Genomic DNA, 16,624 nt, shown 5'->3' with positions numbered 1-16,624 from the left:
TCATTCTAACAATATTAAAAATCTATACAATAAGATGGATGATTATGTACTTTGTGTCTTTAATTTATGGTTATGACACATACATTGTAGCCAAATAAACAAGAATGTTTATAGCCGATTCCATGGTAACAATCGTAAATAATTCGAACTTATGATAGTTCTATATCATAGCCAGAAATACGACTTTCATTAAAAGCAGTTCGTCGTTGTAACCAATCTAAAACAGAAATATATTATTAATTTATTGTTAACAATAACAGTAATTTTATACATAACAAAAAATCTTACTTTCATCTGCTACTTTAGAAAATTCATGCATCAAAAAATCTTTATCACGAGTTTGGAGAACCAACATCTCACGTAGAATGCGAACCATTTTTTTACTGGCTTCAGCTTTGGCACGTAGATAATATACAATCATACTGAAATGATAGAAACAAAGTAATTTAGAATCGTTTTATATTTATAAATATATCTCAATGAAATAAGAAACTACCTCAGTGCAACTATTATTGCAGCTCCTACTCCTGGCCTGGCTATCTTTGTAATAATTTTCCAGAGTTCACTATCTCGTTTAATATTAAATACATATTCTACAATTGCTTCCCAAGTATAAGTATAATTTTTAAACGGACCACATTCGTTACTCTGTACACTTGTAAAAATATATCCTAATACTGTTAATGTCCCAGTCATACCAAGAAAAGATAAAGCCAAAAATAATGTCTGTGTTTGAGCTGCTCTCCAAGGTATTGATGGTGGTTCACAATATCTCATTAATCCATATTTTTTAATATGAAATGTTAAAAATAATTTAACAACTATTATCAGAGATAGTGGTGGACTAAAATAAAACACTACCCAAAATAAAATTTGATTATAAATAAGATTCAAAGTATTTAAAGCAATGTCAAAACTTGGAGCACTGATGTTCTTTTGAACTGATGAATGAATGTAATAGTGAACTGCTTCAACAAGGAAACTTCCAATTGTAAATATAAGAAAGTCAAAAATGATAAGACGATAAATTTCTTGAGCTAATTCTGTTTGCCAACAGTCAAAAGTACTGTATGATAACCAGTATATTAATAAAGTTGCTATCACAATCACAGCCATTGAATATATTCTAATCATTGTCACGTAAAGAGCATTCCGTTGAGAACGATAATTTTCATACTTTGCCTGTAAAACAATTCTATTTTAATAATTATGTTGGAATAAAACTAGGATTAATGTTACATACTTACTAATCGTGATAGAAATAATGGAAAAACAGTCATAATTATTGTCACAATCAGAGGTATAGTTAAATATGAAGAAGGATCCGCTTCTCGAGATGGTTTATGTAATTCTAATAAATTCCATAATAACATTCCAGTGGCAGTAATGGCCAAAATCACCAAACAAACTGATAAAAAATCAATAAAGAGTTTGGAACATTTTTTTAAAGTAAATAGTGAATTTGATGATGATTTTGTTTCAGCAAGAAGTTCTTTTAATTCTCTATATATAGATGCTGAGCGTAAACTAGCAGCTTTACTGGAAGAAATATTATGATCCCAACTACAAAATATTTTGGTAGCATATGTATTACGAATTCCACCGGACGTTTCTATATAACATTTTTTATATGACCGTGCAACCCTGTAATTCAAAAATTCCTTGATAAATTTCAACTCTTTGACTAGTTCAGTAAAACAACTTACTTTATCGAAAGAAGAATAAATGACAATAAATAACAACATGTCATAGTTAGAAAATATGCTGATGGTATGTCGTACTTATATCCAACTATGTACTCTGCACTAACATTGGAATAAAATCCGTAATATAAAATTGTATTCTCTAAAAAACCCTGAAATATAATGATTGCATTAATGATATTATTTAATTCTAAAGTAATTCAAGAAATGATTTTGAGCTTTTGATTCTCAGTAAATTAAAATAATCATACTTTTCCTATAAATATATCGCCGAAGTTAAATTCAGTGTCATAAGAATAAGCTTTGACTAATGATTGAGGGAGAATAATAAAAAGAATACTGAAAAAATAAATAAATGTTTGTAGTTTCTAACATAAAATTATAACTAAAAGTATAATAATAAAGATAACTTATTACCTTAAAAGGCAGTTCATACAGTTTAAAAGAAATAACCATCTCAAAAATTTAAAATACGTTGCTACTCCACTTCCAAAATTCCCTTCAATTGATTTAATTGCACTATACCATAATTCAATAGACGACAAAAAGTCTTTCAGAGTAATAAACATCTAAAAATTAATAATCAAATTATTAAATATTACTACTAAAAATAATCATAAGAACTCACTTTTATAAAAAATATACTTGTCGTATATCGAAATCTTTTCCATTGACTCAGAACTTTTTTCTTTGAATCTTGATTTATAGAATTATTTAATTTATCCTTGACGGATCTTTTCACTGTTAAACATTCAGGAATACCTTTTAATGCTTCTATACGTCGCATTTCAGACATAGGATCATCTTGCATCAAATCTTCTTGTAATTTTATATGACTCACAATAGAATCAACATGATCTTCACTGTGAACTTGACTATTGTTTTTTTTCGTTCTTGGTAATGATTTATAAGTTTTAACTAATTGGGCTTTTGAAGTTTTTCCATTGTTCAAAAATAATAAAAGACTTCTTGAAGGTAAATGTTGAGTATGCTGTGTATAAAAACGTTTCTTGGCTGCTTGATGTAGCAGAAGTGATGAAGGATCAATCGCCTCATCATTTTGTCTGCTAGTCGTAGCTTCAGGTTGAACTACAAAAAATCAATCAAATTTTGTAAGTTTATGAATACTTCAAAATATTAAGATTAAATTATTTACTCTCACATATAATCTCTCAAATTATTTAATACTTATAAAAAATTAAAATACTTGTTGAATGTTACTTAAGATACTTTTATACTTGTAAAAAAATATTTTTGATATAAGTAAGCACGAATTGACGAGTAATTGATTATTGAGCTATTTATGATCGAACAAAGAAATTTTCAACACTAAATGAACTGCAACTTAAAATTAATTTAACAATAAAATCAAAATCAAATAATTTATTTATAATAAAAATTACTCTCTATTAGCAACGAAAAATAAAAATTACTTTACCCTCTATATGTTGATCCGGTGCAATAATTAAATCTTCCATCATTCGATTATTGTAATTGTTCGAAGATGATTCAGAGTTCTTAAATGTCAAACTTTTCCTTTCATTTAGTTGAGAACTTATAAACGTTTTATGATTATAAAATTCTTATCTCTATCGATTTTCCAACCGTGTTATCAGTTATTGAAAATTTTTAATCATTAATGACGGTACCTTTCAACGTGTCTTTGACAGTAGTACGGCAAACATATGTACATATACATGATGATGTGCCACCGACATTGTGTTTTCCATATGCATGTATTTTCGTACTTTTCATCACTCTAATCTCTCAGTCGATATTATAGAGATTGCGAATTTAGATCTATATTATGATGGTGAACATGATAGGAAAATCCTTTCCACTCATCAATGATTAACATTTAATGATTTTTTATAAATCTGAACTTATGAATGTTCAAATAAATAAAGAAAAAGATGTAAAATCTATATGTTGTTTATGTGTTTATTTTATCTTACGATCACAGTAGTGAAGAAAATCAATTGTATAGATTAGTTTATGATCAATAAAAATCATATGTAAAAATTACTCTAAGCATATTTTTCAATTGTTGCGTTTTTATATAATTATAAAAGCATGTAGTTATGAATTCAATGCACGAAAAATAAAAGCTACATAAGTGAATGTTTGATTAATTGAATTATATTAATAATTTTAATATACGGTAATAACATTGTTCTATTGGTCTATGAAATTCGTGTTATCTAATGATAATTGATAATACTATCAATGATGATTGTAATAAAAATACATAAATTGATATTACTATTACAAGTGTATTGATGTTATAATTATTTATATTTATATATGTATATATAATGATAATAATAATTATAATAATAATAAGATACAGTAAGTTTTTAGTTAAAAATCGAAGCGTAGCCATCAGTCAGTTGAGTCGCTAATTTTATTGTTACATTCATTTACTTGTAAAAAAATGAATTTCGTAAAAAAACAGTGGCACTGATTACATTCATTGCTCACTGAATTTTTTGTTCTCATTGTTTCGTTCAGCTTTCATTCACGAGTATACTATTTTGTCCACAAAATATAAGTACATTATTCTAAACTTCTCACCACATATTGTAATCAGGATCATCTTGATCGAACGTCACAAAGAAACCAACTAATGTTAAATAAACGACAAAATTGCCTGCCAATGTTAGGTAGCACGCTCCCCATTCAATCTGTAATTAAATTTGAATGTTTCAATTTAAAAATACTCTAATTAATAAAAGTTATTAAATATATCAATGAAAAATAATTACTGACCGTTCCTTTACCAGCTGGTGAACGTGCTAAGACAATTGGTAATGCAAAAGAAGATACAACGATGCCCATAGTAATGAAAATTGCAAGCTCTAAACATGAATTACTGCTATTAACAGAATCTTCCGTATATCGACGAGCAATTAACGTTGGAATCGGTGCTAATATGTAGAATAATACCATAAAAATAGGCCACCATACTCTAGAATACATTAAAAAATTCAATTTCAGTAATTTTATATTATAATTGATTTATCGAATGTTTTGTAGAAATGTCATTGTACTTACTGGTATGATGGTAACGCACAAGCCAGAATGACAAATGTCATTCCAATGGAGCCGGCAAATGCCAATGTAACGAGTCTGAAAATTTCAATAAAGTTGAATCATAAATATAATTAAAAAAATTATAAAATGAAGAATATTTTGATAAAAATATAAATAACTTACGCTGTTGACAAAAGTTGATGTGATCACATTACATATTGGATAACATGAAACACAAGAAAAAATTCGTCATTAGTATGGTATTAATTAAAGTAATCTAATTTAATTCTGTGTTAGTTTTTTTTATACTGAATGTAGAATGTAAGAAAAAAAGAGTATAAAAACATTGTAATAAACTATAATAAAATATGTCATACATCTCATGTTTTATTAAAACTAAATTACTTGTCAAAACAGATGGCTTTAATGATCCACAACGAATATTAAGGGATTAACTACTAATTTAATTAAGAGAAAAGATAATAATTCCAGTCATGTGATGTTATTAAAATAATGATAAGACTTATATTTTAACATTAATTTAGAGGTTATGTTTTTTTGTAAACTAAATAGGTTTTTTTTTTCTCTTGAATTTTAACATTTTACAAACTTATCGATAATATAAAAATGGATACGCAAATTTTTTATCAATAGATTATGTATTTAAAATGATAAGTGCACTAGATTAACCTTTAATCCCTGCCATTGCTGATTAACGTCACAATTTACACGAGTGAGTAGAAATTAAATCATCAACACTTTTCTTTCATAGAATATAAACAGTTTATGTGTACAAGCAATACAAACTAGGAATATCAACCCAAAATTTAACAAAAAGGTACGCTATCATTTATTATATGGTTACTTCAACTATAATAAAAATCCATCTGACAGTGAATGCAAGCAACTAAAAACCATTACAAAATATGACCGACTTGCAGAATAACCTGCACGAAAAAAAAACCGTGACAATAAAATCATGCCGTTGGCTTCAGCTACAATAATTATTTCATAACAAAACAATGGGTTGAGGTTAATAACTTCATTATTTTTTTTACTTTTTAAGTTTCATCAAATTTTATTTATTACTAATTTATTTTTATTCACAACAAGAACACACTCACAAACATCTATACTCTGTACCGACAATAGCTCATGAGAATTTACCGACTCATGATAAATGAATGATGTACTTTTTGGCGGTAATCACTAATTTTTCTTTATCGGTATTTTTGTTAACAATTCAATTTTTAAAATATTTGTTACAAAAATGTAGTATATTCAAGAAAAATTCGTAATTTTTCTAATAATGTCACTGTAACAAATAAATTTACAAAATTTATTAAAATTAGTAAAATATCTAATTACGATCTTGATACTCCACATAAATCATTCTCTCGACGAATTTCTTTTTTTTGTTCTCTAGTTAAATCATCTGCAATTCCAAATTCTGCTCTAATAGCTTCTGGTGTTTTTCCTGAAATTATATTTGCTAATTGGCTTGATGTAGCATCTAAGAGAGTTTTTATGTTGAGATAATTAGCTGCTTTTAAGAGTTCTATCAATGTATTTGCATTTTGCTTAAAAATAAATAAAAATTTTCAATTATTGATAAGAAAGAAAAGAAAAGTAACAATCAATGAAAACAAATTACTTGAAGAAATCGATTCTTCCACTGCTCCAAATCTCTTTCGATCTCAGGGGTTTTAGATGGTAATGAATTGTAATGACAATAGTTTAACCACTCAATAATCTGAATGAGAACTTTATCGGGTACACCTGGTATAGAAATGACTTCATCAGGTTCAGGTGATTTTAAAACATCCAGCATGTCTTTAATAGTTTCAGAGTATACAACAGATTCTATTTCAATCTCATGTGGTCGACCATCTGTTGCTTGGATCATTATGGTTGACATCTGCAATTAAATCATTTTTATAATAAACTTTTCCAAGTCGTGTATTCAAATATGTACTTATTAGTTTAAACAGTAATTAACTAATTTACTACCTTTTCTGATTTTGTTTAAAAAAATTTTTTTAATAATTGAAAGTTTCTCGTGTTAATATTTCTGAGTAAATAAAATTTCGTTTTTAAACAACACTATTTATAGGACAAATGGTATACTTAAGAGAGTACAAGTTAGTTCTAGTACATAGAACGGTATAGATGGATAACATATTTTTAATAGAAACAATTTGATAATTATTTCCCTTATTATCAGTTAGAAATGTATGTCTTAGGCTGGGTTGATTTAATAAAAAAAAATCAAAATTTTTTCTAATAGAAAACGTAGTATTTTATATAATACAATATATGTTTTGGCTGTAGCCATTACACAGTGATGATACGAATGACAAAATGTATTAATTATAACATGTATAACAGCTTGAATGGAAAAACTATAGTACTAATTAATTTATAAACAAACAGTCTTTTAAAGGTACAAGAATTATCGATACAATATTTGTATTACAGTATCTGATATATGACATTAGTTATTCACTTCGATTTTTAAATTCATATTATGTTTTTCTAAGTAGCATTAAAAACTTGAAAAAATACTGATTATAGACTAATGAACTCATTATTAATAATAATAATATAATTTTCGAGACACGATTAACTCTTTCAAAATTTTACTTTCATCAACGTAATATTTTGACTTGAATTGTAAACATATGTAACTTTGAAAAATAAACTTTTAATAAATATAATAAAAATTTAATTTAAAAAAATAATATTCAAAACCTATTATATGTTCTCACTGTTTTGATCACTTGATTGAATTTTTAAAAAAAAGATAATTTATATAAATTTTCCATCAAATTTAGATACGTATGATTATATCGAACATTTCAAGTATGAATTCTGGAAATGTTATATTAAACTACACGTTACATTATTGTTTACCGTATTGTATAAATTTGCGGTAACCATTACCAAATATTATCCAAGTAAATATATCAATAATAATAATCGTGCCTGTAACCTTGCATCTCATATTACCATATCTCAAAAATGCAACAACTCACAATAGACTCTTTTATCGTCTTTACTTCTATTGTTAATCATAATCTTCTTTTAGCAAAATCTTTCCCATTTAAATCTTCCTTTTATATTATCATCTGTTCTATTTATCAATTTGACCATAAATATGACAAGAAATTTCTTCAAAAACTCTTACTCTCACTCAGCTTTATTCCTCTGAATACTATGAGTTCTAATCAGCTGGGTAAAAGCGAAGGATAGCTCTACCATGAATTTCTGAATGACAGAGTTTGTGAACAACATCTGTAGCTTCTTCAGCAGGAAAAACTGTGTGAGGTGGTGGCTCAATTTTTCCCGAAGCCACTAGCTGTACGATCTCTTGTAATTGTTCTAGTGTACCTAGTTCTACTGGTTTGATACTTTGCTGACGTTCTTCAGCACGTTTGCTAAATTTAGGTAAAAGACGATCTGCTACTTCTTTAATAACAAAGACAACTCCACCCTTACTGAGACACTGCATACTTCTATGAAGACTTCTTGAAGTTGTTCCAAAATCAATAACCACATCGACTTGTCCCTGACAAGCATCCATTGTACGTTCAATCAACTGTTTCTCATATAGGCCTTCATTCCATTCTACCACATTAACTCTGTAATAACAATTCATTCAATAAGTCAATAGAATAAATGAACTCACTTTAAATTCTATTTTTGATTATTTAAGGTCTTTTTAATTATGGGCTCGTTCTCGCGTCAGTTATCATCAATTTAATTACGTCAGCTATCTTTAAGTAATAAAGTAATCAAAATTTATTAGAATTTGATAATAACTTCTTTACTGATAAACAAGAGATAATGTGAATTGACTCTTAATAAATATAAAAAAATAGTCTTTAACATGTCATTGATGAGCAATAATATAATAATTAACATTTAGACGTAAACATATGAACATTATCTTTTGCAAGTGATAAAAAACTTAATAGATAAAATTTCTAGGTTTATGATAACTGATCAACAACCTCTTCAATAATTAAAAAATATTCGTTAAAAATGATATCATGAATATTAAACCGTTTTATTTTCAAGTCTTAAAATTAGATAAGCCTTAAAAATCAAATAAATGACCAATTTAGTGTCAATTTGAGGATTAAAGAGCTCATGAAATTTGAAAAAAATTAGATTTAGAGAAAAAAGTTTCTTTTCTAGAATGAACTTACCGTTGAAACTCTTGAGCCATGAGAAGACCATCATCTTTCAATGAAGCTACTGCAATTGTGACTTTGTCCTGCATGTCACTGAAATAATAAGCAGCTATTCGAAGAGTCCACAAAGCTAAGCCTCCAGTGCCAACAATAAGAATTTTGCAAACTCCATCATTCCCTCTTTCTTTTACCAATTGCTAGAAAAAATTTTGCGATTAGCTTTTATTTCGTTTGATAATAATTTAAATAATTATAATTTTCATTTATAAGTTAGTTACCTGAACATGTTCATGAGCAGCGAAGACTGTATTCATAGCAAGAAGAGCTCCAGCAGGTAACATAGCAGCAACGCTGAGAGAGATATTGTCTGGAACTTTGATGAGATACTTGAGATCATCTACTACAAGATATTCGACATATCCGTTGGGAATTCCTTCAAATGGATATAAAATGACACGATCTCCAACACTGAATTGACAGTCTTCGCTCACACCAGACCCAAGGGATTCGACAATACCAGCAACTTCATAGCCAGGGAAGAGAGCTGCATCACGAACACCATAGTGAGGTAGAGATGTTGGAAAATCACCTTCAACAGAAGTTTCCGTTGCAAGACTACTTGCACTAGAAACTGATGCCAAACTTATAAGGCTTGATGAACGTTTGGGATGATAACATGCTCCAGCACAAATTACACGGATTCTAGCACCCTGTGGTGGTACATCTGGTACAGGGACATCAAAACTGAAGACACATTCTCGACCAGTCACACTGGGGCTTTCAATTGACAATTGGCGACAGAGTTTATTCATTTTTTTAGGTTGATCTCTGAAAAAACGAAAAATTAATTTATTTGTTAATTGATTTATGATTAATTTTATTATCACGATTGATTAAACAAGCAAAAAAATTTCGAAAATTGATTTAAAAACAGAGAAGATTGCAAATATTATTTTTAATACCAGAATCAATATGATAATGAATATAGTCTTCGAATAATATTTAACTAGTGATATAAAAATTTTTTAAAACGATTAGAGAAAATATTTGTTTTGTAAGAAATCGTATTTGTTTTCAATAAAATACTTAATTCTATTTTTAATAATAGTATGAATAAATAATCTCTACTAAAGTAGGATTATATCGAATGTATTAATACACTATCAAGTATTGGTGTTTCTATTTTATTTTTAAAAATTGATTTATTTATTTTTAAAAAAATACTTAAGTAAGCAGTTCTATTTAATCTACTTTCGTTTGATGTTAAATAATAAAACTAAGTAAAATAATTAATTACCCATTGCATTGAACATGTTTCACATGAGTTTGAGTAATTGGTTCTATTTCAATCGGCATTTTGTAAGTGTAATTGAAAACGATTAAATAAATATATCAACAATGTAGGGCAAATTGTAAAAAATAATGTTGATTATATCAATAATTTGGCTTGACCCGTAGGTCTTACCGATCCAAACAGGTTCACAATTACAATATTATCAATTATTCAATAATTATTTATTAATAACGCTTCAAGAATAAACTTTTTCACTAGGTATTAAAAAACTTAATTAGATTTTGCACTAATAAATATTCGCAGTATACTTGAGAGCTGTTTACGAGAGACTAACTGGAAGGATTCAGTCTTTTCCCTCTTTATACTGCGCGCTTTGTTGGTATAGAGAGAAAAACATTGTCTGTAGAAGGGGTAACGTGGACGAACACTCACTACATGCGTGCTCACAACTTTTTCTCCTTTTTTTACATCATGCATCACACACTTATTTACGCCATGTATTTTTGTTTGGTAGTCTTCTTTTTTAATGAGATATGAAAATAATTGACCCTAAAACAGTGGATCAAAATAGAAACATTAGTTGATAATTGTACAAAAATAGATTATCAAGTTTATTTGTAATTCCCTTTTATACATCAAATAAATAAAGACTATTATGACATATGAATATAATAAATACAATGGTAACCGAACTAACCTTGGACAACTGATTATTTCATCCTGTTATAAACATTAACGGTTCATCTAATTGTTTGCGTTATTACCAGCTGTGTAGCTATATTAATTTTATAAATGGAATCATTATTGACCACTGATTGATATTACTTATCTAGATTTATCCTAATATTAAAGAAATTTGTAATTGATTTAAATGAACATTTACAAAAATAAACTTCATATGATAAGTAAATATTTATACCTAAAATATGATTATTACTTATTTGCACATTATCAAGAAAACCTGATGAAAAATAAAATAAATAAAGGTGAGTAATACATTAATATTAAATTTGTTAGAATTAAATTAGTAAATTAGCTTGATGAAGCGAATCAACAAGAAATTAGTGCGCCGTAGAAATTTCTTGAATATTAGAAACACCATGTCTTCTCTAGGAGTTAAGACATTCTCTACTTCGTTAAAAAAATTAATAGAATACAAAAAAGGTTACAATCATTAAGATTGAATTAAATATCTATTTACATACGTTTTTAAGTTAACGGTTGAGTTTTTTATTAATAGTTTGAAAAATTTTCCTATTTTTTATGCGTTTGACCGCGGTGTTCGCTCTTAAAATATCGCAGATCTTAAATTATTTCCGCAGTTCAAAACAAATAACCTAAAAATTATTTTTAGACAATTGTATATTTCTTTGACACCTATGTGATGAATCTTAACTACAACAATGATAAAATTGTTTTGATGAAATCAAGTGTTCTATTTTGACCAAACAGATTCTATGTGTAGTAGTGAATCGTAAACAACCATTGGTCAATAAAAAATAAGAAGATAATATGCTACCATTTTTCAATAGGTAGATAACAGTTCAAGCAATTGGAGTCTAATTCTGGTAGTAAAAAAATTGTATGTACTTTAAAAACCAGTTAAAGAGGAGATATCCAAGGGAAATCATAATAATAACAACGAATACAAAAGCCAAGTGTGAAAAAGGATAAAAGAGTGGGGAAAAAACAGTCAATGCTGCCATCGACCCACGCCGGAATCACGTGCACATCAGCGAGCATCCGCGTGTTCAGCCTGGTAAGTAACCATCGTTACCACTCTCTCACGTTGTTCTCGAGAACGTTCACTGGATTCTATTTTTTTTATGCTGTTATGGTGCAGCCGATGCAGGTATTCTTCTTTAAAGAGAAGCCCTCATATAAACCACGCTTTTATAGTATAATTTTTTTTGATAACAAATTATCAAAATATATTATACAACAAACGTAAATCAATAAAATTAAAAATAACGGTATAGTCATCATAAGTAAGATTTTTATTCCCACAAAAATTCGAAAAAATTAGCATGAATTTTACGGTTATGCAAAATATTATTTCGTGTCAATGATATCCGTGTTGTGATCCATAAATTACATATTTTAAGTAGCAGTGTGTATTTTAATTTCAATTAATAAAATGAAAAATTATGAAAAAATTTATATTGTAAACAAGTTTAATGTAATTCATTCATAAAGACTGATAATAAATGATACTTTATCATTAATATAAGTATTATCTGTTGTATACCTATAATTGGTAGTGAACAGTATTATAAAAAGTAATAAGATTGATTTTGGAAGCACACATACTAATATTTTATTTTATCATAATTGGTTGTCTATTAAAAAATTAATATTACAAAGTATTAGAATTTCCCTTCAAAAAAAACTTTTATTAAAATTTTTGGAGCATATGTAATTGTACTAATTATCAGAATACGAACAGATGAGGCAGTCCATGACATCAATCATTTGCAGGAGGTTTCATTCATAGCATAGGTAATAATTGAAATTATTTTATTCAAACTTTATTTCTTTCTTTGTAATTGTAAACAATTTTTTTCCAGGTGTTGACGCATGTAATGCATCTTTTAAAAACCAATTCTAATGAAATATTAGGTAATAGACTCACACATTCACCTAGAAAAATGAATTTCCTCATTTGATCAAATGTTTACTAGAATTTTTGAAATGCCAGACAACTTGGATAACACTATAAATAAGTTTGGACGTATCTACGCAATATGCTTCCATATACTACATAATATAAACTACGTTGTTTACTAACAAAAATGAAGTCATTCTGAGGTCCAAGAACATTTAATATGCGTTATTACGCACCTATAATATATAAAACTAATAACATACAGATTACAGAGTCAGAGAAAAAATGTCGAAAAGTTATCTCTTGAAATTGATTATATTTCTTACTCATAATGATAAATATGTAATACTTATTATTTCACAATAATGACAAAACAGTTTTAAGTGTTATAATTTTATTGATGGGTGCATTTAGTGCTGGTATGTATGCGGCTTTGTCTTTTTTAATGCACCATTGTTTATGTATGCTAATTTGAAAAGAAAAAACAAAATCGCACTTTGTTTTGATAAGTCTAATGTCTACTGTCTAGTCAGCACTGAAGTGAATCATATTGACATATGCATTTCAAATTATGGATAATTATTTTTAACTCAATATAATGGGGTCCAAATGAAAAATTTAAAAACAATACATCATTTGGATTTCTCCATAATTAACTAATGTAATAAAATAATCAACTCAAGACAAAATATAAGTTATTATTAATATAATAATAGTTAGCATAGAGTAAAAAGATTCAATGATTTTCTCATTATTCTCATTCAAAATTATTCTTTTGTATTCTACGATTTTTGATATTCTTGAATGACTAAGTATTTTATTGTCAAATATTTCCATATAACTGAGAAAATAATTTTTAATTCAAAATTTTTTTTGTAAATATTTGCTGTTATCGTTATTAACATTAAAAAAAAAACAGATAAAATAACCCAGTTAGTATTAAACAAGTATTGGAAATGTTTGAAATGTATCGTTTCATAACGATACCTTGAATTTTAATAACAGTATTATTTTTAAATATTAATAAATATTGAATTCTTGAATAAATTAAAAGTAAAATATACTTCAGAAAAATATTGTTTGACAGAATTTATATTGTTTTTAGTATTAATCTTGACATAATTGACATATACTTGAATAAAGTTTCTACATCTGGATAGAATGGATAATGACAGCCTGCTATACATAAGACTAGGTCACTCCATTATTTGCAGAAAATTCAATTAAAAAATTAATAGAAAAACTGAAATTTCCATTGACTGTAAACAGCTGAATACATACATAAACATCGGATGATATTTTTAAAAATTGTTTGCAAAATTTGAACTTCAGCAAAAGTATTTATTTTTGTATTTTAAAATGCTCATTCACATTGATAACTTAAATTTTGAAGCTCAAAAAAAAAATTTCTTCTGTACTGAAAAGTATCTTTCTGAGTAAATTGGCATGGGCAATAGGTTATTGAACCTTTCTAAAAATATTATTTCATGTTAAAACTAGGAAAGAAAGGATTTAGAGATTCGATCATGGTATTTATCAATGAATCATATGTAAAATTGGTCACCAGGCTTATTTATTTACTTTCTGGTCGTATTCCATTATTTTACTTTGTTCTCTTTTGCAAACATTTCATGTAACACAATAATCCTGAATAGCAGAACAAGAGTAAATGACTAAATATGTAATCTTTCATATTGACGTACTGTTTAAGTTTATGACAATGAAAGAAACTGATAATTATTGACCTAGAATATTTTCTCATCCGTATGTAAAAAATATGAAAAAGATAAAGAGAGGTGTTTATAGAATCTTATCATTAAAAAAGATATTCATATCTTATGAAAGAACAATCATTTCGAAATTAGTTAATAAAATGATAAAACTATGGCTAAAAAAATTAATTTCATACATGAGAACAAAGAAAAATATTGAACATTAAATTTTTTTAGAAAAGTTTATTTTAATTCAAATTGAAATATGACAGCTCAAGCGTTATTTTTGTACTTAAGACGAATTATTTTCTGAATAAAGATCATGCAAAAAAAATTTTAACTTCGAAACATACAATGTACATACTTTAAATATGCATAATGAATAATTATCAGCACAAATTTTTATTATTACCTTGAATATTATATGAGTTGCATGCAAACAAAACAGTAATGGTAGATGTTTATAAATAAAAATAATTGTGATTCATCATTTTCTGAGTCAATAAAAGTAACACAATAAAGAGCTAAGGATTAATTTTCTTCTAAAAAATTGGGTTATCTATAAAAGTTGAAGAAAAACATTCTAATGCAATAATAAAATAGAGTTCTTTATATAATATTAAAAACCACTAACTACACGCTATGATTTTGTGACGTAATTCGGGGTCATGAACTCATGAGTGTCATGTGCAGCTGACCAATTTAAATGAACAATGAAACTATTTTGAAAATTATCAAAGTAGGCGTTTATTTGATAACAAAAGTTATCATACAGAAAAAAAATTAATTTATGTATATTTTTTAACCAAATATGTATTTCTTAGAATTATAATAACAAAATTCTATCGATCGTGACTTTAAGCACGACACAAAATTTTTATCAAGTATTTAAACAGCCTTGTATGCTTATAAAGATTAATTCAAATAGCTCAAGTGACAGCTCATATTTTTTAATAACGAATAACGTGTTTAATTTAAAAGCAAAATTTTCATTACATATCATTAATTGGTAATTTAAAATCAACATTTGTTTATAATATAAGAAATAAAAGCTTTCAATGAAACAAGAACTTGAAAAATGAACAATAGAAATTTGTTACTTACAAGAATTGACGAATGACAATGTATTAGTTGAAGGCAATGATAACTCTTCTCAATTGAAGAATGACTGATTTAAACGACGTAAAAACTGTGAGTAACAAAATTGATGCCTCTCCACTTCGTTTTATCTGCTCGACAAAATTGTCGGAGAATCAATGAGAGTATCAGTTCAGATGTCCGTAATGGACGACCCTGAAGGGGTCTACCATAGAAAGAGGCGCATAAAGTAAATTGCTTGCGCGCCGACGCTATACAATATAATATACAAAGAGCGTTCGATAGTTTTTTTACTCCGAGAAACTAAAACCATAACTTGATGAAACTTATTTATACCATTTGAATTTCCAAATTTACTTTGTGGCTAATTGTTGATCTATACACATATGAATAGTATTCAATTACGTACCGTTTAAAAGTTTATGGAAACAATAAAACTTCTGTTACAAGTCAAATAATGACATGTTTTTTTTCATTACTGAATACTCTAATAATAAGTTTTCAATAATATTAAAATTTATAATTACTATTTGATTGATATTTGAAAGATTGTGGTTATTGTTTTTAAATTGATTTTTTATACACAAAATGTAGATTTATCAGAACACACGTACTCATTTGTAAAAAAATAAATAAAATGATTAGTTTGTTAAATAAATATTTTTAGTTCAATAAAGTCATTATTAAGATAGGTATATGTAATTTAATTTTAACATTTACAGTTCATTTAATCATTTAATTTCAATGTTTACCTTTTTAAAGTATCACATAATGCGCATGTGCAGTTGAATTTCTGAAGACAGCTGTCATCTAGTTGTATAAACTGGAACTATGATGCACTTTAGATAAGCGGGAAATTATGAATTTCCTAAATTTTCATGAAATGTCATTATTTCGAATTACATTCATGAATACTAGAAGTTCATATTCATTTATATGATTCCGCAAAAATTAAATATAAATTACTAATGTTTGAATCTATA

The 16,624-nt window shown here is 27.0% G+C and overlaps 4 protein-coding genes and 1 long non-coding RNA gene across 10 annotated transcripts; 1 reads left to right on the top strand and 4 right to left on the bottom strand.

Moving 5' to 3' along the window:
- Positions 1 to 6: 6 nt before the first annotated feature.
- On the bottom strand, positions 7 to 3,426 carry LOC118072771 (transmembrane channel-like protein 5). Its single transcript, XM_035092875.1, has 9 exons — positions 3,142 to 3,426; positions 2,332 to 2,792; positions 2,121 to 2,272; positions 1,955 to 2,042; positions 1,707 to 1,855; positions 1,248 to 1,644; positions 497 to 1,182; positions 289 to 422; positions 7 to 217 (listed from the first exon to the last, which is right to left on the bottom strand). The coding sequence occupies exons 1-9, from the start codon at positions 3,182 to 3,184 to the stop codon at positions 150 to 152; spliced, it is 2,178 nt and encodes a 725-aa protein (XP_034948766.1). The 5' UTR covers positions 3,185 to 3,426; the 3' UTR covers positions 7 to 149.
- Positions 3,427 to 3,979: 553 nt separating this feature from the next.
- Positions 3,980 to 5,662, bottom strand: LOC118072775 (leptin receptor overlapping transcript-like 1). 3 transcript variants are annotated; one of them, XM_035092882.1, is made up of 4 exons: positions 5,427 to 5,662; positions 4,758 to 4,832; positions 4,473 to 4,671; positions 3,980 to 4,387 (listed from the first exon to the last, which is right to left on the bottom strand). In XM_035092882.1, the coding sequence occupies exons 2-4, from the start codon at positions 4,796 to 4,798 to the stop codon at positions 4,274 to 4,276; spliced, it is 354 nt and encodes a 117-aa protein (XP_034948773.1). In that variant the 5' UTR covers positions 4,799 to 4,832; positions 5,427 to 5,662; the 3' UTR covers positions 3,980 to 4,273. The 3 variants fall into 3 exon arrangements, with proteins under 3 accessions (XP_034948773.1, XP_034948774.1, XP_034948775.1); XM_035092883.1 differs by lacking the exon at positions 5,427 to 5,662 and adding an exon at positions 5,114 to 5,181; XM_035092884.1 differs by lacking the exon at positions 5,427 to 5,662 and adding an exon at positions 4,920 to 4,975.
- A 122-nt stretch (positions 5,663 to 5,784) lies between these two features.
- LOC118072774 (S-phase kinase-associated protein 1-like) lies at positions 5,785 to 7,375 on the bottom strand. Its single transcript, XM_035092881.1, has 3 exons — positions 6,747 to 7,375; positions 6,391 to 6,654; positions 5,785 to 6,316 (listed from the first exon to the last, which is right to left on the bottom strand). The coding sequence occupies exons 2-3, from the start codon at positions 6,652 to 6,654 to the stop codon at positions 6,101 to 6,103; spliced, it is 480 nt and encodes a 159-aa protein (XP_034948772.1). The 5' UTR covers positions 6,747 to 7,375; the 3' UTR covers positions 5,785 to 6,100.
- A 148-nt stretch (positions 7,376 to 7,523) lies between these two features.
- Positions 7,524 to 15,825, bottom strand: Drat (Death resistor Adh domain containing target). 2 transcript variants are annotated; one of them, XM_035092880.1, is made up of 4 exons: positions 15,648 to 15,825; positions 9,211 to 9,760; positions 8,948 to 9,129; positions 7,524 to 8,377 (listed from the first exon to the last, which is right to left on the bottom strand). In XM_035092880.1, the coding sequence occupies exons 2-4, from the start codon at positions 9,742 to 9,744 to the stop codon at positions 7,960 to 7,962; spliced, it is 1,134 nt and encodes a 377-aa protein (XP_034948771.1). In that variant the 5' UTR covers positions 9,745 to 9,760; positions 15,648 to 15,825; the 3' UTR covers positions 7,524 to 7,959. The 2 variants fall into 2 exon arrangements, with proteins under 2 accessions (XP_034948771.1, XP_034948770.1); XM_035092879.1 differs by lacking the exon at positions 15,648 to 15,825 and adding an exon at positions 10,230 to 10,715.
- Positions 11,065 to 13,536, top strand: LOC118072778 (uncharacterized). 3 transcript variants are annotated; one of them, XR_004691039.1, is made up of 4 exons: positions 11,065 to 11,390; positions 11,759 to 11,985; positions 12,673 to 12,725; positions 12,794 to 13,536. It is a non-coding gene; the product is annotated as an uncharacterized lncRNA (long non-coding RNA). The 3 variants fall into 3 exon arrangements; XR_004691037.1 differs by having other exon boundaries at positions 11,065 to 11,985; XR_004691038.1 differs by lacking the exons at positions 11,065 to 11,390; positions 11,759 to 11,985 and adding an exon at positions 12,023 to 12,078.
- Positions 15,826 to 16,624: the final 799 nt, after the last annotated feature.

The sequence above is a fragment of the Chelonus insularis genome, unplaced genomic scaffold (assembly GCF_013357705.1).
Source record: "Chelonus insularis isolate UGA/USDA-ARS -01 unplaced genomic scaffold, ASM1335770v1 contig_94_pilon, whole genome shotgun sequence".
Taxonomy (NCBI): domain Eukaryota; kingdom Metazoa; phylum Arthropoda; class Insecta; order Hymenoptera; family Braconidae; genus Chelonus; species Chelonus insularis.
The sequence above is the reverse complement of the archived record's forward strand: the minus strand, read 5'-3'. Positions and strand labels throughout refer to the sequence as shown.

What these genes read in the sequence shown, in the direction of transcription:
- LOC118072771 (XM_035092875.1), bottom strand. Translation starts at nt 3,184, where the DNA reads ATGATGGAAGATTTAATTATTGCACCGGATCAACATATAGAGG. An exon ending in GCGATATATTTATAGGAAAA is followed by an intron (nt 1,856 to 1,954) that starts GTATGATTATTT and finishes ATTATATTTCAG; the next exon opens with GGTTTTTTAGAGAATACAAT. An exon ending in GCAATAATAGTTGCACTGAG is followed by an intron (nt 423 to 496) that starts GTAGTTTCTTAT and finishes CTATCATTTCAG; the next exon opens with TATGATTGTATATTATCTAC.
- LOC118072775 (XM_035092882.1), bottom strand. Translation starts at nt 4,798, where the DNA reads ATGACATTTGTCATTCTGGCTTGTGCGTTACCATCATACCA. An exon ending in TGTGCGTTACCATCATACCA is followed by an intron (nt 4,672 to 4,757) that starts GTAAGTACAATG and finishes AATGTATTCTAG; the next exon opens with AGTATGGTGGCCTATTTTTA. An exon ending in CACCAGCTGGTAAAGGAACG is followed by an intron (nt 4,388 to 4,472) that starts GTCAGTAATTAT and finishes ATTTAATTACAG; the next exon opens with ATTGAATGGGGAGCGTGCTA.
- LOC118072774 (XM_035092881.1), bottom strand. Translation starts at nt 6,654, where the DNA reads ATGTCAACCATAATGATCCAAGCAACAGATGGTCGACCACATGAGATT. An exon ending in GGAAGAATCGATTTCTTCAA is followed by an intron (nt 6,317 to 6,390) that starts GTAATTTGTTTT and finishes TTTATTTTTAAG; the next exon opens with CAAAATGCAAATACATTGAT.
- Drat (XM_035092879.1), bottom strand. Translation starts at nt 10,288, where the DNA reads ATGCCGATTGAAATAGAACCAATTACTCAAACTCATGTGAAACATGTT. An exon ending in CTGCTCATGAACATGTTCAG is followed by an intron (nt 9,130 to 9,210) that starts GTAACTAACTTA and finishes AATTTTTTCTAG; the next exon opens with CAATTGGTAAAAGAAAGAGG. An exon ending in ATGGCTCAAGAGTTTCAACG is followed by an intron (nt 8,378 to 8,947) that starts GTAAGTTCATTC and finishes TTGTTATTACAG; the next exon opens with AGTTAATGTGGTAGAATGGA.